This window comes from Lissotriton helveticus, chromosome 10, assembly GCF_964261635.1.
Source record: "Lissotriton helveticus chromosome 10, aLisHel1.1, whole genome shotgun sequence".
Taxonomy (NCBI): domain Eukaryota; kingdom Metazoa; phylum Chordata; class Amphibia; order Caudata; family Salamandridae; genus Lissotriton; species Lissotriton helveticus.
In genome coordinates, this window is record NC_136071.1 from 1,074,821,096 (window position 1) to 1,074,847,760 (window position 26,665).

A 26,665-nucleotide genomic window follows, 5' to 3' on the forward strand; every position below is an offset into this window, starting at 1 on the left:
TCCCCTCCAACAGCCACATAACACAGGATTCCAACATCATCTAACATTTCTACACAATTCTACATTAGGTTTTCACACTGATATATATATTTGTATTCTAGTTAAACACTCTTATGTATTTGCACTCTATAAATTCGACACTCCTACATAATTTTTACTAGACTAATACAACGTGCTTGTAAATATGGTGCACTTCTACAATTTTCCCAAATTGCGCTCTCTCAGTCCCCCCTTTGATGACTTTTAGTAGTCATCACCATCTCAACACCATCCCTGAGGTATGAATTTGAGTCAAACTGAAGTCGTTGCAGTACCCCCTCGTTTCATCATTTCCAGAGCTCTCAGACTCCTGTACTGATTATCCTGCATCGTAGCTAATCTCCTCTCCTGCTCTCTCATGAATCTCTGCAACCTGTTTGATCTATACCATTGGTACAGCCGCACCAATCCCCACAAAGTGATTATACAAATCACTACTAGGATGATGGGTTTCAGTATGTACCAAATGAAACTCTTTCCTAGGTTGGCAAACCAACCTCCAACTTTACCCATTCCTTGACCTACCTTTTCCCACACGTTTACCTTTGTCAAATCTTCAATCTCATGATGTATTTCAGTAATGTTCCGTATGTACTTCTCTAGAGGTTTTGAATTGTCTGGAATGTAAGTGCAACATTCCTGGACCTTCAAAGCCTTACAGACTCCGCCCTCTTTGGCTAACAGAACGTCTAAAGCAAGTTGGTTCTGAAGAACCATTGCCCTTATCGATTGCATCTCTCCCTCCACCAGCATTAATGATCTAGCAGTACTGGCGGACAACCTATCTACAACTGTTGCCAATCTTCTAATCTTGATGTCATTCAGTACTATCCCCAAAAGAGGAAATGCAGCACCAAATACATCTCCAACTACCTCCTCAGTGTTGACATCTCTTCTTTTTCTAGCTCGGGTTCCTCCCTCTATGATTTCTAAATCCTCAGCATGGTATATTTTGGGGAAGACAATTGCCAAATAACATGATCCATACCAATTATCTGGTAGTTTCACGTATGCATTTCTTCCACATACAAAATATACATTTGGAATCACCTGCATTTCCTTCAAGAAATCTTTTGAATAATATTCTAGTTGGAAAGCATGTTCACAACTTACTTCTCCCACAAACACATTTTCGTAATAGGTTTCACCCCTATGTATGCACAGTTTCCCCTTTTTCTCTCGATCTAAAGCTATTGGACCATTGCTACCCTTTCGTTGGTGTGACCTTTCTTCCTCGGTCAAATCTGTTTTCCATTGACCTGAAGATTTTAAAATCTTCTGTCTCCTATACCGAGCATCCACCTGTCCTACAAACTTTTTCTCAATTTCTGACACCGTACAAGTCAAATTATTTCTTCGGGCACGTGAAGTATCTAATGTTTTCCAGGGAAGGAAATATTTCTGTAATCTGTCTTCACTTTTATAATAATCCCACTTATTTAAATGCTTGTAGTTTGGCACTTCTGGTAACACAGAATCAAAATTTGAAAAATAATATTCAAAACCATCACGTTCATAAAATATGCTCAGCAACAAACTACATGTGATTCCATAAGTCAATGGAAGATGATGATATCTAATACCTTCATCTACAGAGGCTGGCAATTTCATGCACACATAACAATTTTTAGCCTCCATAGCATCTACATATTCATAAAGCAATTTAGCATATGCATTTGATTTAAAATTCCCCTGTGATGCATCTACATGTAACCTACGAGTCTCAGCTGCTAGTAAAGCTTTATCTTTCTCTGTATTGTTCCCCTTTTTATCAGCAGTTGTAGGTTTCTGTATCGATATAATTTTTGCTTCCTTTGTTGCTTTCTCTTCATTTTCATGTCCCATTACATATGATATAGTAACCACTAAAACTATAAGAAAAATCACTCCCACTAAAAGTGTGCCTACTATGCATTTTGTCCTGCGGTTCGGGTTGCCAACCTCCATGATCTCAAACAGTGTAGTTCCGGTTTTCTTTCACAGCACAATGTAATGTCTCTTTTCCTTGCACAATGTCTCTTTTCGAACCACACCTGGAAGCTGATAATCCCTTCCGCAAGATCAGTCTTTGAGTTCCATAGCAACAGACAACCCTAGCCCTTTTCCGTCCTCTATATGGAAGTCCCTAAATCTCTTCTTCCACTCGGCGCTAGGTTATCTCTCAATCTGTTTATTTACAAAGTCTTTAGCAATCTGGAATTATACGTGATCCAGCAACTCTAATCACGCACTCTAATATTTCCAAACGAAGAAGGACCTCCCCAAGTATTGACCTTCTTGGACAACAAGTCGGGAAATCTATTCTGTTAAAAATCATGTCTCTTATTCCGCTCAGATAAGGAGGATAGGGGATATTGAGTGTCAGCAACCCTTCGACCTCCACTCCCGGTATCAGCAACACTATTTCCACTGTTATGATGGGGTCAGTACTGGTCAGGGTCACTTCCCTCACCCTCCCAGATCCCTGTACACTGGACATCTGCAGTGAGGTAGGTCCACTCAGGAGTAGCGTATCTTCTGCAAGGCACTCGCACTCTCCTCGATCTTCTCGGACCTTCCTGTTCCTGTCCTTGTGCACTTTCGTCCAGATCCGAGTCTTCAGATATAGGAGCAAGAGTTCTCTCTGGAGTTGACTTCAAGCTCGGCCTCTTTCTTCTTTCAGGCCAACTAGCTTCTCCACGCCTTGTTCTCCTGTATCTCGTCCTCTCACTCAGTTCTTGATCACTCTGGACTTGATCTGTATCTGAGCCGTATTCACAGCAACTTTCTCCTTCTGTGGCAACTTCAGTTTCACTGTCGTCCTGTCTTTCTTCTTCTGGATCTGTAGCGCTCCCAACTTCTTCAGACACCCCCACAGCTTGACTGATACCCTCTAGTGGTTCGCCGTCCACAGCTGGATTCTTATCTGCGAGAGGAGCTGTTTCTTCCAGGGGTGCTGGAACTCTTCGAGTATGGGAAGCGTGGATCCAGTTTGGCAGCCCTCCACACTTCACGGCAGTATTCGTTGTCAATATGACCTGGTAGGGCCCCTTCCAACGCACGTCTAGGCAGTTCTTCCGGACGTGCTTCTTCAATAGGATCCAGTCACCTGGGCACAAGTCGTGACATAGGTCTCTTGAAGATGGAACTTCAGCGGCCTGCACCTGAAGAGACACAGAATGAATGGCGTCAGACAGTCCCTTGCAGTAATCCAGGATCAGGTCGTCTATAATATTCAACAAAGCTGTAGTCGGTACAGACGGAAGTCTCATTGCCCTCCCCATTAAAACTTCATGTGGAGAGAGACCTGTCCTCCTGTCTGGTGTGCTACGCATACTCATGAGTACCAAGGGCAGAGCATCAGGCCAACTTAAGGAAGTCGATGAACATACTTTGGCTATTCAGGACTTCAAAGTGCCATTGATCTGCTCCACGATACCTGAAGCCTCTGGTCGATAGCTACAGTGCAACTTCTGATCAATGTTCAACGCAGAGCAAAGCATCTTTACAACTTCACTGTTGAAATGAGTTCCTCGATCTGATTCCAGGGAGGTCGGCACCCCGAAGCGCGGGATCAACTCTCTAAGCAACAACTTTGCTACTGTGAGTGTATCGCACCTGCGTGTAGGGTATGCTTCGACCCATCTGGAAAATATGCATACAACCACCAGAACATATCTGAGGCGGTTGCTTTTTGGCATCTCAATAAAATCTAATTGCATTCTGTTGAAAGGCCCCCCAGACCTCCCAATGTGACTCATTGTAACTGGTGTTCTTTTCCCTACGTTCAGTTGCTGACAAGTAACGCACCTCCTACAGACTGCTTCTGCTGCAATCCTAAACTTAGGGCAATACCACGTCTGCCTAAATACCCTCAGCATGGCATCTCTTCCTAAGTGTACTGGACCATGTATCTGTCGTGCCATTGGACTCACTAATTCCTCAGGTAATACTGCCCTACCATCTGCTGAAACCCAGAAGTCCATTTCACTTTTTACACAACCTGCTGTTTCCCATGCCTTTTTCTCAGAATCAGGTGCATTCTCTTGCATGTTTTTTAAATCCTCCCAAGTATCAACTGTTTCTAGCATCATGTTTAACTCGGTCCTTTCCTGAGCCCCACCTACTTCCCCCTCCGTGAAAGAATATCCTTGCTCCGCACAGTAGCGGGCAACTTCATCCGCATATCTATTACCTTGTGACACAAAATCTGTATTATTGGTGTGGGCTACACATTTGACAATTCCAATTGCAGCTGGACCTTGTAATGCTTCTAACAGCAGTCGCATGAATTCTCCATTTCGAATAGGCGAACCAGAGGAGGTCATGTAACCTCTCTGAGACCACAATTGCCCAAAATCATGAACTACACCGAAACCATATTGGCTATCGGTATAAATGGTGACTCTAATTTTGCTACCTGCTATACAGGCACGTGTCAATGCAATGATTTCTGCTACCTGAGCGGAGTGTACTCCTTCCAGGCAAGCGGCTTCCACAACTCCAGTAATGGTGCAAACAGCATAAGCTGCTCTCAATCGACCAGTATCATCTCTTAAACATGAGCCATCGACAAAGAAAATTTCATCAGGGTCAATCAACGGCTCATCCACAATATCTGGTCTGGGCTTCGTGCATAGTTCAGTCACATCAAGGCAATCGTGATCTTCACATTCTTCGCCTTTTATATCATTAGGAAGTGGCATCAATGTAGCAGGATTCAAAACAGAGCACCTCTTAAGGGTCACGTTCTCCGCAGCAAGAATAACTTGCTCGTAGCGCGTGAGCCTACTATTGGTCAAGTGCTGTGTCTTGGTCCTGGTCATTAACAGTTCTACAGAATGTGGTACATACACCACTAATTGATGTCCCATCACAATGTTCTCACACCTCTCAATGCTGACACCTGTTGCAGCAACGGATTTGAGACATCCGGGCAACGCTGCGGCTACCGGATCTAAAGTAGCCGAGAAGTATGCAACTGGTCTACGGGCATTTCCATGAGTTTGTACTAACACTGACAAAGCACAACCTTCTCTTTCGCTGCAGTAAAGTGAAAATGGTTTCTCATAATCTGGCATTCCCAAGGCTGGAGCACGGCACAAATCCTCTCTCAGCTGTAGGAACGCCATCAAACAATCTTTGTCCCATGGTACCGGATCACTCACCTCCTTGAGCGTCAGTTTTTGTAAGGGTTTTGCTTTCAGTGAAAAGTTAGCTATCCACTGTCGGCAATAACCAACCATTCCTAGGAACATCCTGACTTCTCTCTGTGTCGTAGGCGCGTTCATCTTCATTATCGCCTCTATCCTATCTGGTGACACCTTGCGCTTTCCTTTTTCTATTCGGTGACCCAAGTACTGTACCTCTGTCAGACAGTCCTGCAATTTGTTCGGAGACACCTTGTGTCCATTTTCAGCTAAATGGTTCAGCAAGGCAATGGTATCTGTCTTACAAGCTTCTTCTGTTCCTGACGCAACAAGTAGGTCGTCTATGTACTGGACCAGAACCGAGTTCTGTGGCAGTACTAGACTTTCAAGATTTTTCTTCAACAGCTGGTTGAAAATCGATGGGCTTTCTGTGTACCCTTGTGGGATACGACACCATGTTAAAACGCGATTTTCCAGTTTAAAAGCAAAAAGGTACTGGCTCTCCTCATCTAATGGAATTGAAAAGAAAGCCTGACAAAGATCTATCACTGTGAACCACTCAGCTTGGAATGGTATCTGAAACAATATCACTGATGGATTCGGTACCACTGGACAACATGAAACAACTATGTTATTAATCTTTCGAAGATCCTGTACTATGCTGAATTTCCCACTAGGTTTTTGTAAACCCATAATCGGGGAGTTGCATGGACTACCCACAATCTCCTTCAGTATTCCCTGTTGAATCATAGAGTCAATTACAGGTTTTATTCCTGCAATCGTCTCCGGGGTCAGTTTGTACTGAGGCGTTCTTGGATATTCATCATTTGGTTTCACCATGATCTTCACTGGTTCTACTCCTTTGATCAATCCTATCTCTTCTCCAGTGAAATCCCATACCTCCGATGCCACTGCATCTCGTAAGTCCCAAGGAAGGTCCTCCACAGTCAGGGTAGGATACAGTTCTATGCATGTTCTCGAATTTGTAACTTTAAAGGTAGCATCATCGTCAGTAGTCTGTACCTCCACTCCCTGAGGTGTGCAGTATATTGTGCAGTTCAGTTTGCACAATAAGTCCCTTCCTAACAGACACACAGGACTTGAATCACATACTACAAACTGGTGTTCATTGGTGTAGTTTCCTATTTTCACTGACACTGGTTCCGTCAAAGGGCTAGTCATTCTCCTATTTGCTACTCCTACCACTTATATTGTTTCCCCCGACATTGGTAAATCTGGAACCACTGCCGATCTCAAGGTTGATCGAGTAGCTCCAGTATCCACCAAGAATGTTGTAGGACACCCTGCCACTTCAGCCTCAACAAACGGTCCTCTTTGATCCACCTCTAGAACTGCCCCGAGGGTACAGTCCTCTTCTCTACTTACACGTTGTCCCGTCAATGGATCAACGTAGTAACACTCTCCTTCGTCTATAAAAAGAGCCATTTGTCGATGCATTTTTCCCCTTGTCGTAATCCTTGGTGGCTGCGGGAACTGAGCTTGTGGAGCCGAAGTCCCCCCTTTGGCCACATTACTTCTTGACATGGTTACCCCTTGAACTGGGACCTCTTGGACTTCCTCCTCTACTTCTAGTTCTCCGTTTTCAGGGTTATAGGGACACTCGCGTCTCCAATGTCCCACCTGGTGACACTGGTGGCACTTTGTCGTTTTCTTCAATGTAGCAAAATCTATTCTAGGCCTCAGACTTTCCTCGTTGTTCTTATTCTGACTATTTGATTTCCGTCCCATTGTCCCTGTTCCCTGTTGCTGCTGTCCGCCCTTTCCAGCTGACTGCATCTGCACCATCATCAGTTTCTCCTTTAATTTCTTTGCTTTGGAATCTATTTCATCACTGCAATACCTTGCGTACCTCAAAATCTCATCCAATGGTTTGTTTTGCCAACAAATTAAATGTTGCTGAATCATCAAACAAATATCAGGTCTCAACCCCAAAACGAACTTTGATACAAACTGTCCTATATCCTTGGGATCCATGACATCTAGTCCACTGTATTGTTTGAATGCTTTCAGCAATCGCTCATAGTACTCATGAACTGTCTCCTTGGGTTCCTGTCTTGTTCGGTCTATTTTTACCCAGTCTATATCTTGTGGTGGCACCTTCTCTTTCAGCCAAGTCATCACTCTTTCGTATTTTAACATTACGCTTTCTGACGGTCCATTAGTACGAGTATCCCTTTCTGGTTCTGCAGTTGGCCATTCGACACTAACCTTGCATGCTATCCACAAGTCTCCTGGGACCACAATGTCAAACAAGGTGTTCAAATCAATCCACAATACCTTTGAGATCTTCACAAACCTCTCTACCTGCTTGTACCACTCTACAGGGTTCTCCCTTAACTTCGGAAATGAGTTGGTAAATGCAGCTAAATCTCCTCTACTCCAGGGCACGTGCACATAACTCCCATTCGCTATTTCTCGCAAAGGGAATGCCTCCATCTGCATTAGCCTTCCCTCCGGAGACATCGCATTCACGCTTCGCCTAACAGTTCCCTTTTTGGACCACCTCTCTTCCCATTTGTCCAGATCTCTCCATGCTCTTATTCCTGTGATCAGTTCTCTTATGTGTGTTTTTAATCCAGTCGTTCTCCTCTCATCTAAGTCCTGATCTGAATAATGCAACCTATGGTTACCCTGCAATGCCTTGGTTCTGGAGAAATCTACCATGTACCTGTCTGCCAGTTCAGACAGTTTCTCATGAGTTGCTCTTGCCTTTCGAGTGATGTCCTTTGCTATAAACAGCAACTCATCTTGTTCGTACAAGTCAGTCCTTTCTAAAGATAATGTGCCATTTATTATATCGTCCAGATCAGATCTTAAGCTGGTCACATCGAGTCTTTTAGCTTTCACCACAGCTTTCAGTATGCCATCTCTAGAGAGTCCATTTACATCTCTCCCATCACAGCTCTGAGTCCTACGTCTGGGCTCAGGCGTGTTATGGGGAGTCCTCCCTTGCTCCCATCTCTCCAAGTCCCATGCAGTTCCATCCTCTCTGGGTGTATAGTGAAACACTTTCCTATTTCCCATAGTCCCACAATTCCCATCCTGCCTGATTTCTCTAGGTGCATGGTAAGGCATTCCGTTATTCCCCATTTCTTCACCATTTGCCGGTGGTCTCTGATCACTCGACACATGGCAAGATCCTTCGCTGTTCCCTATGCTCCCACGACTCCAGTGCTGTACGTTATCACCAGGTGCGTGGTTAGTGCACTTAAACCTATCTCTGTACTCTTGTGTCCTTTGGTCTCCCTCACTTTGCATGAGACGAGATGTCTCCCCACACTCCGTACTTCTGCCTCTTTGCTCCTGCCCATTCCCTCCGTCAATATGACGTGTAACTCCTCTACTCTCCTGACTTTTACCATCCCACTCTTGACTGCTTTCGCTAGCCCGCAGTGAGATAATGTCCCTTTTCCTCGACTTCCCCATTCAGCTTCTGCTCTTGACCTGTTGCTCGGTGCTTCCATGGACCTATCCCATTCCCTCAAGTCAGCCCTCAGCTCTTTGAAAGATTTCGGCCGTGGTCCCCTCAGGTCCATCGGTCCTCTCTGACCCCCCTGCTCTGTTACGGGACCCCCTGCTGAATCCAATGGGGTGCTCCACGTTATCGGTCCTGGCAATTGCCTCCAGGCATTTGTCGTGTTATTCCTTCTTTCCATCTCTACTCTTTCTCTGTCTAGTTGTACCTGTTCTTCCTCTTTCCCTTTCTCTGGGTGATAAATCGACCGTATAGGACCTATGGTAACGGGTACTTGAAGAGCATCTGGCAATTCATAAGACTCAGCCCTCTCGGTTGCTGGCATCTTCTGCACCGCAACCCTTCCGACTACCTTCTGTACAGTACCATGTTGAAGTGACCCTTCATCTTTGGTAGGTACCCAATCCGCTATACGAAGTGACCTATACCCTTCTATGTCAACTCTATCTTCCCTTGGGAGCTCCGTACTTTCTATCTCCCTATTGTCCGGAGGCGGTCTATCTATCAGCAATCTATTTATTAGGCCATCCTCCGACTCGCTCTCGTCATCCACTTCAATGGGTTTCTTTTTTCCTGTAACCTCTCTCATTGGGTACAACTTATCCACTTCAATCGTCTGTACCCTTCATTTCTTGGCTTCCTCATCCCATTTGGCATCTTGCACTGCCCTTACTGATCGCCTTACCCTTTCCTGGCGTCTGTTCTGACTCCTGTCGTGCGCCGCCCTAATCCACGCGTTAAGGGCCTCAAACTGTGTTGGTCTAGGCAAAGGTCTCAGTGAGGACATGACTGCTTTCAGCCGGTTTAACACCTCTAGTCTAAACGTTACGTATTTCGGAAAAGTCAGTTCCTCATTCCCTTCTGTAATCTTACTCCAAGTATCAAGCCACAGTATAGTATGCAACCCAACATTCACTGACATATAGTAAGGTGGTGTACCCTCTGGCGGTGCCTCTTCCCCGTAATAAGATCCTCTTCTTTTTCTCTTAAAGATCGCTCTCAAACATTTAAAACACTTCATGTTTAAAACCTACAAAATTTCTATTTTCTCCGCTTTCGTTTACTTCCTGATGACAATCCACCAATCTCAGCGCGGTTTTCGCTGACTGGCCTATCACAGCGCGGCTTCTCGCTGACGTCACACCAACCGCCCTATTACAGTGCGGCTTTAGCCGACGTCACACCAACCGCCCTATCACAGCGCGGCTCTAGCTGACGTCACTCTCCCCCTTCGCAGCAGTTCCCCTCCTTTCTCAGCTCGTCTCCGCGGTCATGCATGCGTCCCATTCATACTCTGAAAAATGATTACTTCCGACCAAGCGATCACTTTCCTTGACTGTACGTCCACAGTCTAACTGTAATTGTCACCTTAACTGACGAAATGTCTTTCCGTGTACGTCTAGACAATCGCCTTCTCTGATAGGTTACTTGCACACGGTAACTTTCGACCTGCGTCCGTTACCCACACACTCACTCTTGCATTCCCCCTATCTCGGTCCTGCGGGCGATCAATGGTACCTCATGACCCCCTTACTCTGGTCGACAACTACTCTGGATGTTCGATACACCCGAACCACTTAAGCTCTGCCCCGAACTTAAGATTTTCACCAGTTCACCGGTTCACCCGTTCCCCAGATTGCCAGTTTACCAGTCTACCAGGTTGCTTGCGCTCACAACCCTCTCTCAATCACTCTACAGGCATTCAACTCCGCATGACATTACAATACAAATACAACACAAAACACCGCAATCTTATCAACGCATGACCCTTGTTATACTCACTCTCGTCCGATTCTGCTGCTTTTCTCTCGCACCGTCAGCACCTTCTTCGGCAGGCCACCTCTCGATCTCTAGGGACCTTGGGGTAAACTTAACCTAGTCTAGATCACCTTCCTCAAGACGGTAACCATCCTCACTCTGCTACCAACTGTTAACACGGGATTTCTGGTCTATAGTTATAGATCTAGATCCCAACTCAGGTCGACTGAACCGTTGGTACCTGTCATTGAGTAAGAGGCAATCCACTACTAGGTCAAACAGTTAAGGACTTACACCACTCTAAAGAACCACTTACTAAGAATAAGTTTTAAAAGTTTATTTCAAAGCCAAAGTTAACTGGAGATGCAAACATCTCAAAATAAGGTTCAAAAGATATACAGGTATCAATACAAACAGGAATTTTCTAAATGTTCTTAATCGGCAGAAGAATATCACCAAAACCAATTCCAGAATCACTAAAGTTGCAAGAATAGACACAAGCTGTAGCTTGGAAGTCATTTACAGAAAGGAAAAAATCAGGTTAGACTGTCCCTACACTAGACTAAGTGACATCCTTACTTAACAAGTTCTTAACTTAAAAAGGTGTCAGCCGTGGTGACTTCCAAAGAAGATCACACACTTCCCTTAGTCTTCGTTATGAATCGAGGTTTCGCAGTTAACCTATCTGCCTACCCATCCGCTTTCTTAGGTTCCTCAGATCATCTGCCCTAACTCCACCCAGGGGTGCTGTCCCTAATACAAAATCACATTTACAATAGAAACGCCCCTTAGAGACGCCCCTCACGTGGTGTTGGTTCTGGTATGTTCTGTGCTGATACTCCTCTGGACCCTTCGTTAGAGTTGACCTTGCTTCCCAGGCTCCTCTCCGGCAGGCCGGTGCCCCCCAGGAAATTCCTGAAGACTCCTTCAGGCCTGTGCCTGGTTCCCGAGACAAAAGTCTATTCATCACTCTCTTGATTAAAACCCCCTCGCACCTGCAAACTGACACTTGTACTGTGGGCCCCAAATTCCGACCTCCACCGTATCTTCTAAATCGTAAACCATAGAGCAGGCTCCACAGTTTGTGCCTAACACGACCTTTCTCTAACGAGCACATGCAGATCAAAGAAACGACTTCTGTCTATTTAGGCCTATTAGAATTACATGAAACGGGCCTATGCACTCTGCAAACCTTTAACTTATTTATCTAAACAGTATTCTATCTTATTACACAAAATGAATATATGAAACACTTCTATAAAACATATATTTCAGTTCTATAATCAACAATACTTTGAACCACAATAACATTAAAATCCATGTCACATGAAAGTGTAACAGCATCTTTCGTTTCCTGTGAACTGCCATGTGGCCTACACATCTCCACGTTTAGCAGAATTACATTTTCCCCTCCAACAGCCACATAACACAGGATTCCAACATCATCTAACATTTCTACACAATTCTACATTAGGTTTTCACACTGATATATGTATTCTTATTCTAGTTAAACACTCTTATGTATTTGCACTCTATAAATTCGACACTCCTACATAATTTTTACTAGACTAATACAACGTGCTTGTAAATATGGTGCACTTCTACAATTTTTCCCAAATTGCGCTCTCTCAGTAGTAAAAGTTGTGAACATCCAAAGATGTCTAAGTTTACTTTCTCCACAGATAACAGTCAAAAGGAGGATTGGCTGTTTGAAGTTGCTAATCTATCAGTCTGTGTATTGATGCAGATGGTTAACCTGGTCTCAGTTTTAAGGGTGGCTGTCCGTGGGGGTCCCTGGCAGCCACAGCCGGTAATAGGTGTAACTGCAGGGTGGTGACGTAGGAAGGGGGAGGGGCAGGGTGAGGGGTTGTAATGTATGAATTACTGACTTTAACAGGTAAGTAAACATATAAATAAATAAAACGAATTTCGTTGTGTGCACTGCATCACCAAATACGATGCAGTGCGCGAAACGAAATTCGTTCTATTTATTTATATGTTTGCTTACCTGTTAAAGTCCGTAATCCATAATTACAACCCCCCACCCTGCCCCTCCCCCTCCCTACGTCACCGCCCTGCAGTTACACCTACTACTGGCCGTGGCTGGTCCCTGGGATTGCAATGTGCACCTTTAGGTTGCCCTAACTCGGTGACAGGTCAAAATAGCTTTTTTACCCTTGCATCCACTCTGTAATATTTATGTATTTATTTTATTTATTTTAGCGATTTCTAAAGCGCCTGGTGACCCAAGGACATCCCCGCGCTATGTAGCTTGAAGTCCTATTGAGAGGGAAGGCGGTCGAAGGGAGTTATTTGGGAAACAGATGGGTCTTTAGTTTTTTGCGGAAAGCAAGGTAGTTGGATTCCAGTCTGAGGGCACGAGGGAGTGCGTTCCAGCCCTTAGCCGCCTGAACGGAGAATTGTCGACCTCCTGTGCGGGCTTTTTTGAATCTGGGGATGCAGACTAGATTCTCATTTTGAGATCCTAGTGATCTAGTTGCTGTATAAGGTGTGATCATTTTACTGAGGATCGCTGGACCAGATCCGTTGTAAAGCTTGTGTGTTGTACACATTGCTTTAAAGTGCACCCTTTGGCGCACGGGGAGCCAATGAAGGGTTTTGAGGGCTGGCTTGGCAGATATTCTGGAGGGGGTGTTGGTAATCAGGCGTGCTGCCGCGTTCTGTGTCCGCTGGAGTTTCGTGATGGTAGCCTCGGGGGCTCCCAGATAGACCAGATTGCTGTAGTCCAGACGGGACAACACTAGACCCTGGATAAGAAGCTTTCTGGACATAGGTGGGAGTAAGGGCAGGATTTTACGGGTCGTGCGCATGAGTCCAAAACATATGCCCGAGGTTTTGGTTGCATGGGTTTTCATCGTAAGCTGTGGCTCAAGCCACACCCCGAGTGTCTTGATTTCAGATTTAGGGGGGGAATTTCTCCGAACACATCGGGCCATAGTGTAGGAGGGATAGTTGTCCATTGCTTGCCGAGTAGCATTACCTCTGTCTTAGTCCCATTCAATTTCAGTGATGAGTCATTCATCCAGTTGTGGATATCTATGAGGCAGTTAGTTAGATTTTCAGGATGGTCAATCAGCTGGGACAAGGAGACGACTAGTTGGGTGTCGTCAGCGTAACTCACCATTTTGATGTTAAATGGTGTTACCACATCCTCGAGGGGGGCCATATAGACATTAAAAAGCGTCGGGCTTAGGGAAGAGCCCTGGGGGACGCCGCTGGTGAGTGGGAGGGTGGATGAGTGATGGATGTCGTCCCACACTTGAAAAGTGCGTCCTGTAAGAAAGGATTCGATCCATTTGATAGCTGTCCCGGTAAGTCCTGCATTTGCCAGCCTATGCAGAAGGACACGGTGGTTGACCGTGTCAAAGGCTGCACTTAGATCCAGGAGGATCACTGCCACTGATCCTCCTGAATCTAGTAAGCCCCTTGCCTCTTCAATAACTGCAAGGAGTGCGGTGTCCGTTCCATGGCCTGGGCGAAATCCGGTTTGGGATTGTCGGAGCAGTTTATTGGTTTCAAGGAACTGGGACAGTTGAATGTTTACCAGTTTCTCGGTGACTTTGCTGATGCCCGGGAGTAGGGATATTGGTCTATAGTTGGACAGGTCCAATGGATCTAGCTGGGGTTTTTTTAAGAGTGCTTTGACCACAGCACTCTTCCAGCTGTCAGGGACGGTTCCGTGGGTAAACGAGCAGTTGATAAGGTCCGTAATGATAGGCACAATTACTGAGGCTACAGTCTTGAGGAACCTTATAGGGGCTGGGTCCAAAGGGGATCCACTTTTCATTTTTACTAGGGTTCGCTCCACCTCTACGGGGGTGACAGGTCGGAAAGTCTGAAGCAAAGGACGACAGATACTTTCAGTCTGTTCGAGGGAGGTGCTACTTTCCGTGAGGCTAGGGGAGCTGGGGGGTGGGAGGGAGGTCAGAATTCGGGTGATTTTCTCGTTGAAGAAGTTAGCTAGCTCATTACTTCTGTCAACTTTGGGGGTGTTGGAGGGAGAGGTGGTGGGGACCTTGGTCAGCTCTTTGACGATTGAAAAGGATTCTCGGGCTGAATTGGATGCTTCTTGTATTCGTGTGTTGTAGTAAGAAGCTTTGGCTGATTTAATGGCCTCTTTGTAAAGTATAATATGCAAGAGAGAGCAAAGCCACGCCCTCTTTTACTTGTGGAAACATTCCATTGTAAATTATCTCACTTCTTTGGAGCATGTAGTTCAAAAAGTGCACAATATTGATCCATTTTAGAGGCGAGACCGCACAACAGAAGGTCCCTCTGTAAGATCAAAAAGAAACAGCTGCAAAAAGCAGGTACAAAAACATTATTCTCCCTGGGCCACTTAGTACTATGAGGCTCTGAGTTTTAACTCAACATGGAGTTTTTTTAATAGTTTTGATACATCGGGTTCATTGAGATTGACAAACTTGTACAAGAAATGTTCTAAAATTGTTTGTGAAGTAGTAAAAATGAGAAATGTGTTTCTAGCACATTACTATAGCAACGGGAGAAAGGTTTTGACTTTAAACTGCAAGTGTTGGTTTTGAATCAGTCCAAGAGAAAGACTCCAAATTTAAAGGGTAGGTGCGCTAAACACTCTAAAATGTATATGTCTTAGAAAGGAGCCAAACCCATGCATGGAAGATTTGGCATATGTCCAAAATCGAACATTCTACTGAGTTTACAGACAAAATTAAAAACGCACTCCCATACCATTCCTCCTGCATTTAAATGACACCTTATAACATTAATACGTAGCCTATTGTGGGAAGGAGACACCTGTGCATAGCACTGCATGAACTGGGTTTATGAGTGTGGACTGGCAGTCCATGACATCAGGAAATACTCTCTGGCATCTCAACTCATCACTGTTAATGACTGAGTTTTCACATCCCTCTCCGAGCCCGCATATCGGGTAGACTGCCTCACTTTGGGGACTGGTGTCCATCGGGCTGCATTATACTGCAGGAAATTTGAGAAGTCTCTGCCAACGTACACGCAGGCGGTGGTGCAAACTTAGCGAGAGGTCACAAAGCTGTTGGAGTGGGAGGCTAAATGGACTGAGCAGTCCCGACTCTGGGAAAGTGACCTGTTGAAGGAAGTGAGATACCTACAGGGCTTTCGTAAGTGGAGCCTCATTGGCATAGATCGCCTCAGGGACATTTGTCGAAAGGGAGCCATGCTCATTTTCGAAGACTTACAAGCAGAATACAAGATGGCAGACTCGGAACGATTACGCTATCTCCAGTTAAGACATGTGCTGCAATACCGAATACTCCCCACTTGACGACAGACTATTGCTTGACCCGATGATAGATAAAGCAGTCTCACTCAGCGACCATAAGATCATCAATAATTCCCGGATCACCTGGTCCCCTTGAGGGAGGCATTGGAAACAGACTTGGGACATTTGGATTATGAGGCCATTCAGACCCCCAGGGAGATTGCCATATGATCGAATTTCAAATTGGTCCAACTCTGGACCTTGCATAGATCGTACACCCCCAGAATGCTTCAACATCGATTGGGTCACTGTGACACAGACCAATGCATCAGGGGCTGCGGGTAGGTAGGAACCTTCTTTCATATCATCTGGGCATGTCCCAAAATACAGCATTATTTTACAGTAATAACCCGGATAATGACCAGGGTGGTGGGGCAGCAGCTTCCGGTGGAAGCACAATGGCACCTACTGGGGGCGAGAGGGTAAACAAATTGGCCCACACACACTAAACTTGGCTCATGCTGGCTTCGGGTGTGACTAAGAAAAATATTGCAAGAATGTGGTGAAACACTGGTCTCCCGAAGGCTAGGGACTGGGAAAATGACCTAGATTGGTGCCAACAGGCTGAGAAAATGGTCTATCAAAGTAGAGGGTGCCCCACAAAATGGGAAAAGATCTGGTTCTCGTGGGAAAAATATAAAAGACAATAATGTCAAGGGTACATTACAAGGGCATGTGTGTGTGTAAAGTTAAACTTTCAGCAATGCACTATTGTGCATTTTTGAAAGTTTTCGCAAATTACCATGAAGGTCGACTTCATGGTAATTTACCTCACCCTATTTGCGAAATTCGCAAATTTAAAATGTTCATGCATTGCATTTAAGAAATCGCAAATTACGATTTCTTAAATGCAATCGCAATTTTAGAAATTGCAACATGATTGCGATTTCTAAGTTTGCGAAAAACATGATGCATCCCAATTTTGTCAATTGCATTCGCAAACGGCCGAAAATTGCGATTCGCACCGTTTGCGAATGCAATTGACAATGATGTATGTGCCCGTATATCTCGAACCACACAGAAGTTCTCATTTCCGCCATAATAGGAATTTACAAACTTGCAATGAGAACTTTATTAGTGTGGGTACAACAATTTTCATGGCACCGCAACATTTTCTAACACTGTAGCTCCTGAAAGCACTGATATACTTTGAGGGACTGGTTATAGACAATGTAGACCTTTACGCCCCCCCACCTGCAGACATTTGTTTGAGGTTCTTGCGATGATTTGGACCTCAGTGCAGACAGGATAAAATGTCCTGAATATAGCCAGCTAAGGCTCTGTTTTCTTATTTTATATGTATAATGTAGATATACAGCTTAATACTTCCTCAACAGACTCAGATTGACCAATAGGGCATTCAGCCAAGGGCCAAAGGGCTGGCCTTTTAGGTCGGTGTGTTGTCTGTTTAGGTCTCGGACTAGGCAGCGCATGCGCCGTCTCGTCAGAAAGATGCTGTATACAGTATAGTGGGGGAAGCTCCGCCCACTTTCCAGCCCTATTTTGTATTGGCTTGAATCAAAATTCCTGCATTCTCACTGGTGCTTGGCTTCTTAATCCCACCTCCTGGCGGCCATGTCGTCATTTTTATCCTTACGAGCCTATCAGCCCCTTTACTAGAAGAACTGTTTTGTTCCCATGCCTCTCCTCATTCCCTCCCGTAGTCTGTCACTTATTACACCACAACCACCCCCACCTCACCCCATTAGTGCCTTCTTTTACCCCTGCACTTCTGTGTAAAATGCATTAGGGCTTGCGTAAATATGAGCCCAATTGCATTTTCAGTGCTTGTTTGCCATCTCATTGGTGGGCAAATTCGCACTCTTTGTCTCCCATGCGCGCGATGCCTTACATTGTGCGCATGCGAGACAAAGAGAGGCAGAGACAGCACGCGCAGTGAAGCAGGACGAGGTGATACGCGGCCTGATTAGCTGTCATCTAATTACAGGCAGATTTAAATACAGAAGGGCGGAAGGTCACAGATTATAATATTTTTAGAGGCAGGCGCACACGCATGTTCTCCCAGAAGGCTCGATGGACCAAGGGTGCGCGTTTCCCTCATGATGGCCATCGCGTGGCCTTGTTCTTCTCCGAGCTGACAGCAGGGAGCAGTGGGGGCAGTAGGCGCTTCTGCAGCTCTGGGCGTGGGAAAGTTTAGGCTCAGTGATGCGGAACTTCTCACCTTGAGGGCCCGAAGTACCAGGGTGTTGGAGCAGGTACATGAGGACTTACCGGGGGGGTAAGGGGGATGGTATAGGGCACGGGGCATCTTGCTTCTAGAAGTGAGAGTGTCAGGGGTACATAGAATTAATCTCTCGGGCACAAGAGATACAGGGGAGTGGCACAAGCGAAGGAACGCATTTCATCATTAGACCTACATAGCTCTGTGGTTTGTGAAACGGGTGCCGGACAGCCTCTACAAAAGCATGGCTCAGTGGACTGGCGTAGGGGGTCTCAGCATTTCACCTCTTGGACTTTATGATTACAACAGTACAGATTATTTCCGGGGGCATTGGAAAGGGCAGCCTTTCCCTGTAGGGATTGATGCTTCTGGGTAACTATAACAGGCGACAGCCCCCAGAATGAGTGACTCAATTAATGGTGCCTCTGGGACTCAATGGCGTCTCCTTCTCCCCTTCTTCCTTTGCTCTTACCTCCTCCTGCACTCTGCTGAAGTTTTACTGTTCGCCTTCTCGTCTTGCTGTTCTTCTCTCGATGTATCATCTCACCTGTCTTATAGTTATTCCTTCCCGGCCCTCCCCACTCTCTACCCCAGAGCGCCCCTCCCCACACCCCTCCCCACCCACAACCTTCTCCATTGCCTTCTAATGAATTTTTATTGTTTACTTTCTCATCCTATTGTTATCCTTTCAAAGCATAACACGATCTAGTGTTATGTTTTTATGTAAAGCGCCTACGAGCCTCTGGATGCTAGTGCGCTGCATATGGATGCTAAATGAATAGTAAGTATACGCTTTAGGGACAGGCACAAGAAGACAAAACATTTTCAGAACTACAAGACCCCGAGGACAGACACAGTCACACAAACTCGCCTCTGGAGAAGGGCGGCTAATGTACTGGCTTAGAGGTGCGCAGCATTTCAACCGTGGGCCTTTCAATTCAGGGGTTTGATTTGCGGCGGAGGAGCTGTGCTGAAAGAAAGGACACACAACATACCATAACTCATGTCCTCTAAACTGTCCGACCCTACACCCATGTGCTTCGAAGCTGCATCTTAAAGCTCCAGGTGCAGTCCTGATTCTTCACAATACCCGGGGCTTTATGTGGGCAAGGTCCTGCCGGTGCTTTACACCTCCCGTTCTAAAAAGCAGGTGCTGAAACGGGTCCCTGACGGGCTCTCATTTTTGCCCTCACCGTTGAAGGGGAAAACAAATTACCTCTGCAGCAGAACCACCCTTCTCAAGGATGTAACTTCAAAGAAATGGGTATAGTTTCACAGTCTCATCATTTTAGAACTTCAGCAATTTCAATATTCTATACACCGAAGCCCTAGTTGTTTCTTTTTTTATCTTATGCAAATAACATTCATTGACAAAGCCAATAATCCTGGCTTACTGTAGGGGTAATGTTACTTGTTGTATTACATACCTTGATGCAAGGACAGAAGCAGCAAACTGCCAGTCAGGCGGCACACTCTGCTATGCATATATATACCATCCTGGATAACTTAGCACAGGAACATTCTTCTCATACGCGAGTTTGAGCTATTGACATTGTAAATAACAATGCCTTTTATTTTTGTTTTGGATTTTAAAACATAAATAAAAGGCATTGCCGTTTACAATGCCAATAGCTTAAACTCGCGTAAATCCGAGACCTATTGCATTGCAAATGCTTGTTTTGCTGTTTGTGGGCCTGTTTTATGGTCTGATGGGCTCCTTTTTACCTTTGATTTCCCTGATATTAAAACAAACATTGCCTACAGCAAGTTCAAATCAATGCAGTCTTCCTACCTTGAAAAATTCGTGTAAAGGCATGTCTTTACAAGTAAAACCTGCGAATTTGCAAACATGGGCCACGTGTTTACTGTTCAACTTTCTCATTCACCTATGGGGCCTTTTTCATTTAGATGCCAGGACATATAGGCACATTTGCTTTCCCACTCCAACCCGGTTCCTCGACATAAGATGTCTTCAAGCATTGTGACTATTGCTAAAGCATATATATCTTTGTCAACTATGCAGTTCTAACCCGTCTTTCAGATAGTGACAAGAGAGGTATACAACTGAAGTGTCACATCCTAGTCACAAACCAACATAAAGCCTAGATGTTACTGGGGTCTGTATTATGATACACAATTGACATTGTCCAAGCTAAATTAAAGTTAAATTAAATTGCTAAATTTAATGTAACTTTTGTACTGCCACTGAATATTTTTGATGCAGAAATGCTTATTTTAATGTGTTATTGGAATATGCGTAATTTATAGTATATGATTTTTGTAAGTATCTAATCTGTGTTTTGTTTTTCTTCCCCGATAATTCTTTGTTACTCTTTTCCATTTCGTGATGCTCCAGGCTCAGGTAAGAAACCCTGTAGTAAATGACTGGTGATCTTTCACCTCAAAATTAATTGTGCGCATGTAAAATTATAATCAGCTGTGCTACAGAGCTGTCATCACCAAAGCAGGTCGGCACAATGGCATTTTAATTTATTGTTAATTTATTTTTATGAATATAATTAATGTGAGGAACCCGTTAAAGCTCAGGCGAGGAAGAATCCCTTCAACACATCTCATGTAGGAGACAATACCTTGGTTTGATCTATCTATCTATCTATCTATCTATCTATCTATCTAACTATCTATCTATCTATCTATCTATCTATCTATCTATCTATATGTAGATAGAAATATAGATAGATAGATAGATAGATAGATAGATAGATAGATAGATAGATAGATAGATAGATAGATAGATAGACTTATAGTTACACACACACACAATTTTCTTAAATGAGACAGCATTCATGTTGTATATCTATATGCAAATACACACACACACTATTTTTCTTAAATGAGATTGTGTTTATGTAGTATTTCTATACGTATGGATATGTATATATGTGATCAAGGTCCAAGGGGGACCGAAACGTGTCATGGCTGCGGTGTTGGGCAAGAAAATGAAATAAAAAATATTCAGCACGAAATTGGGTTCGCCTCGTCTCTTGGAGAGAAATTCCAGTAGTGTGAGTCGAGAACAAAGATATATATATATATATGCATAAATGCACACTATTTTTTCTTGAATGAGATAGCGTTTGTGCGGGTATATTTCTTCAAACCAAACACAATTACAATGATTTCTAAAATACAGATCATATTAGTTCATGTAGTGCGTGTTAATTTTCATAGGGAATTGGAAATGCAGATCTGAACATTGGCAACAGTTATCAGACAGTAATGGTGTACTTTTGAACAAAATAAACTGCATACAAGCTGGATACAAGAGAAAAACTGTGGGGCAGATTTACAATGAAAGTGACTCAGTGCATTCCGCAAGCCATTTGGCTGTGCCGCTCTGAGTCACTTTCAAAGCACAGGCATGCAACATATTTACAAAAATATGTCGCATCTCTGTGCTTCCCCCTACGCTGGCGCACAAACTGCTGCAGCCGCGGCCGGTAGTGGGAGTACCTGTCGGGCAGTGACGTGGGGAGGGGGAGGGGCAGGGTGGGGGGTAGTAATGTATGGATTACGGAGTTTAACAGGTAAGTAAACATATAAATAAATAAAAAACGAATTTTGTTGCGCGCACTGCATCCCATTTAGTGAGGCAGTGCTCAAAACGAAATTTGTTTTATTTATTTATATGTTTACTTACCTGTTAAGCTCGGTAATCCATACATTACTACCCCCCTCCCTGCCCTCCCGCTCCCCACGTCACTGCCCGGCAGGTACTCCCACTACCGGCCGCGGCTGAATTGCTGCCATGCTCAGGCACCATTGCACCATGGTGCAAGGATGCCTGCATCATGGGGAGATGGTTTATGTGCAGGAAGGGGAACCTTCCTGCACAAAAACAATCACTACAGGCATTTTCCTCTTTCACTGTGTTCTGTAGAATCAAGCACGCATCAAAAGAGGGAAAAACTAGGAGAAATTAAAAGATTTCTTCTTGTTGTGCCTCTCTACCCCTCCCTTGGGGAGGCGTAGCAGTCACACGCATTTCCAGACTTACGATTCCTTGTTAATCTGGAAATGTGTCTCGTTCCATGGGTGTTGCTGAGAACACCCACAGCAGCACCCATGGAATGCCCCTTTCACAAAAATTGCTGTGTGTAAGGTGGCTTTTCCTGCCCTTGTAAATATGGAGCAGTATGATACGCCACCAATACGTCACAAAAAGTGATGTACTGGTGGCACAGGGGGCTTGTAGATCTGCCCCTCAGTGTGGAAAATTGTGTGAAAATTGTGTGAAAATTGTGTGAAAAGCAAAGTTAACAGATGGAAGGTTCTCACCTCAAATTTATGCAAAGAAAATATCCCAAAATCTTATGCATTTTCTGAATTTTTCTCATATCAAATAATATGGTTTAGGCTTGTCTATAGAAGTGTCAAAAGCACAATATTAAACAGTACTAAAGAAAAACCAATTATCTCCGTCTGCTCTATGTCCCTGCTTCTTAAAATCATGGAGCTTAGATACACGGACAGAGCTAGCATTCTAAGCACTCTGAATAGCTGCGTGTATCCCTAAATTCCATACCAATTTTAATTATCTCAGTTTTTGAAACATTATCAGTGAGATGTGATTGTGCTGCTTTTGCTGTGAAGCTTCTTATGTTTCTCAAGCACTAATTGCAGAAATTAAATCAACACTGAGGCCTTGATTAGGAGTCAGGTGGAACGGAAATATCGTATGGTTTTCCACTCTGCCTGATTCAGAGTGGGCCGGTGTTTCCGCGCCCCGCGCCAGGTGTCGGGCTCCCGCATCACACCTGATGAGGTGCTCTTCAAACGTTTCATCTACCTCCTTGTCTTCACATAACATGACCACCTCAGGAAGTGATCTGCTTAGAAAGTATTTTAGCCTCCCTAAAAGATTAACCTGCAATACATGCTTTAAAAAAATATATATATATATTATTTTAATGTCTGTTTCATTATCTAAAGCAAATTCATACCAGGAAATGTTGGCTATGAAGATCAAACTTTTGATTGGAGTACATATGAAAATAGTAGTCGTGCAACGTTTTATTTTATTTCTCTACTTTGTTTATGTGACGTCACTATACATAGAATTATGCAATCATTCCTTCACGATCTACCTGCCATATTCTCAGGTTTTCTTTATCGTTTAGGTCTATGAGGTGGTTCCATGCCACAGCGACTGCAGCCAGCACGTGTGGATTACTGAGCCATGGAGTGTCTGCAAAGTCACCAATGTTAATCTGAAAGATAATTGTGGGGAAGGTGTTCAGACGAGAAAAGTGAGGTAATGGCATGTTCATGATGTACCTGCTGCACTGTGCAACGGGACTACTATATTTATTAGGCCTGGGTGAAATTTCATTTTTTGCATTATTTTATGAGTACAAAATTCATTCATGTGTCAAAAATTGATTGAAGCATGGGCGCATTTAGAGCCAAAATATACCCCCAGATTCATCAAAGTTATGTTTTGCGAGTCCTTAATAGCGAATTTTAAGGATTCGCTATTAAAGACTCGCAAAACGGGATGCATGTAGGAATCGCAATGTTATTTGCGATTCCTACTGATTCCTTATTTGCTAATCGCAAATAAGGAATGGCTTATGAATGGGGAGTCATTCCTTATTTGCGATTAGCAATTAGCGAATCGCAAATGTGCCGCGATTTCAAGGGTGCCAGGGTGTCCAAAGGACACCCTGTTGCACCCCTGAAATGGTAATGTTCACTGGTGTTGCGCACACACATGTCCTAAGGACATGTGTGTGCATAATATACAACTTAGAAAAATGCACTAAAGTGCATATTTCTAAGTTTTTGCTATTTACCACGTAGTTTGACTTCGCGGTAAATAGCGGCCCCAGATTGCGAATTCGCAATCTTGGAATGGTTCATGCATTGCATTTAAGGAATCGCAAATTGCGATTCCTTTAATGCAATCGCAATTTGAGAACTCGCAATTATTTGCGAATTCTTAAATTGCGAGTGCATGAACCCTTGATGAATCTCAAATGTCATTTTTGCGGGCACAAACGGCTGAATTTTGCGATTCGCACCGTTTGCACTCGCAAAAATGCTTGATGCATCTACCTGATAGTGATAAATTAGAGAATTGCATTTTGTGCAACTACACATAATTTTGCATAGTTTCCCAAAAGTTTTGTTTAAGTACAAGTTAGACCTGACAGCCTTAGGGTGGTCGTTCCCCAAACATTTAGCCTTACTACACCATTTTTGCTGATCTCGTTTTTGCTGGCTTTAGAACTCTGTGCACTTTACCACTGCTAATCAGTGCTAAAGTGTGTGTGCTCTCTCCTCTACACTTGGTAAAGTTTACACTCAATTTAAAAAAGTAATTTACTTGTAAGCTCTGAGTAAGGTTGTACTACATGTAAAGTAAATGCTACAAATGGGCTGCCGCACTGGTTGTGTGACCACTTAAGTAGCCTCTTGAAAATTTCCCAGGCCTGTCGGTGCAGCCTGGGTGCGCAGTTCAAACTGCCATTTTGACTTTGCAAAATAAACTTTTTGCAGGGCCTAAACCTTCCTTTTTAATACATATAAGTCACCCTTAGGGTGAGTAGCCCATAGGGCAGGTTGCACTTTGTTAAAAAAGTTGAACAAGTACTTTTAACTTTTACGTGTCCCGGTAGTGAAAAACTAATAAGTGATAACTTTCAACTGGGAGTAGGTTGGAATGGCCTAGAGTGACCAGATGTCCCAATAGGCGCTATAGGTTTCAATGTGCTATATAGTGCTAAATCTTTGAAAATTCATATTTTTGGTTCCCTACATTGAATTGTTTTTCTTTTGGGTGTCATTTTAAAATATTTCCTATTTTTATAAATTGGTGTTGGATTTTTATTGTGTGTCTCTAAGCCAAGCGTGCCTACTCGGAGCCAATCTACCAAGGGTTGAGTATGGGAATAATGGGAATACATTTCTGAGACCTATTCTAAGCCTTAGACCATGTTAGTGGCCTTATTGCCAGTGGTAAATATAGATTTACTACTACTAATAAGCTACTTTACAACAGTATATAAGACTATTCACTCTATTTACAGGGGACAGTCTGGCGTATATTGTCCTAATCAGGACCACAAGTGAAAGGTGGGCGGCAATACACAGAAAAAAAAAATTACCCCCACACCCTAAGAGAAAAATTCCATAGTCAGGGTCATTATCAGCATTTTGTAGCCTGTACTCCAAAAGGGGTTAGGTAAATTAGGCCAATCACGAGAAATTCAACAAAACACATATAGAAATAATGTACTGAATTTCTCGTCTTTCACCGAATATTTATTGTTTGGTCGAATATGAAAAGGCAAGACACACTAGGACCATTAAAAACAGCTATATAAGTCTAAGTGCAATGCCTGTTAAGCTGTGAAGCACAGTGGCTGTCCATTCACATATGGTAATTTGTGCCACATCAATCCAGGTACTGTGTGGGGGCTCAACAGGTGAAATTGACCTGAATAATAGGCAAGGGGAAAATCATAACTATGAAATGGTACCCTCCTAACCCCTAACCAGCTCTCAGCGTAGTTGAGGTAGGTACATATTCTGGCTTCAGAACATAACAGATCTTAATGTTTTTCTACACTTTCATGCATCATACTATATCCTTTGGCTGCTAGCTGCTAGCTTTCCTTCAATCAGAAATGCATTCTGATAGTTGTATGATTTCCACATGCCTTGTTCGGGTTCACTTGCTGATTGCTTGCACAATGTCATCTTAGTAATGATATATATTATAATGGCTAAGTTTGGCAATCGATCTGCATATTGTGAGGCAATGTATAGCGCTTTACCTTATATGTTGTTTTAGTGTTAAAGGACTGTTTTTGCATAACAATATTGCAATGTTTTTTCTAGATGCATGCTGAACACCGTTGATGGTCCTTCTGACACTGTTGAAGATTACCTGTGTGACACGGAGGAGATGCCTTTTGGATCGAGAATATGCAAGCTACCATGCCCTGAGGACTGTGTCATGTCTGAATGGGGCCAGTGGTCGAAGTGTTCGATGGTAATCAAAAACATCCCAACTTGGCACTTTTAATTCTTATAGCTGCATAGTTGCCTATTTAAACGTCATTTATATCCAATGGTTTTTAAATTCTGTTTTTGCGTTAATTTCATTGGCGATTTTGTACACAAGCTTTGGGATTTTTCTTCATTTTCAGAGGTTTATTTTTTATCTCAGAACTTTAGTAGTAAATTCCATACATTGGATCAGGCAGCTGGGAATTCATACCCTCTCACTGTGGTCTTTCACGAGGAAACTTCTGTGTCTCTGGCATCGCTTTTTGCCAAAATAAGGCTGTGTTTCGATGTGACCTGCTGTTTTTGGTAAGATTACTGATGATTGGCAGTGTTTCATTTTGTGTATGGCCACAGTGGATTTTGAGTTCACAGTTAATTAAGACCGACATTTGAGTGTCAGGGTGATATGATAATTTTGGACTGGGATTTTTGACTTTCACAGCCGTGTTTTAAATTTTTTGTGTGATAATAGTGATAACAGTATATTGGAGAGTTGAAAACATCTGATAGTAAGAACCGTACCACGACATTTCTCAAAGTAAGAACCGTACCACGACATTTCTCAAACTTTTGCCATTTCTATTGTACGCAAATGTAATTTACCACGGCAGTAATACAGGTGCTGCATAAAGTAGCTTTTCCTGATGATGCGATGCACGTATGTACACGCAAGTAAAGGAAGTGTATAAACGGGTGATTCATTGTGTGAAATAATCTGTTTG

At 43.7% G+C, this 26,665-nt stretch overlaps 1 protein-coding gene across 1 annotated transcript in view; it reads left to right on the forward strand.

The window, feature by feature from the left end:
* The window catches only part of THSD7A (thrombospondin type 1 domain containing 7A), a 1,031,465-nt gene that overhangs the window by 887,154 nt on the left and 117,646 nt on the right, over positions 1 to 26,665 (forward strand). Inside the window, exons 15-16 of the mRNA XM_078663785.1 lie at positions 23,048 to 23,181; positions 25,773 to 25,926. Of these exons, the coding sequence (XP_078519911.1) occupies positions 23,048 to 23,181; positions 25,773 to 25,926 (288 nt within the window). The remainder of the gene's footprint in view (positions 1 to 23,047; positions 23,182 to 25,772; positions 25,927 to 26,665) is intronic.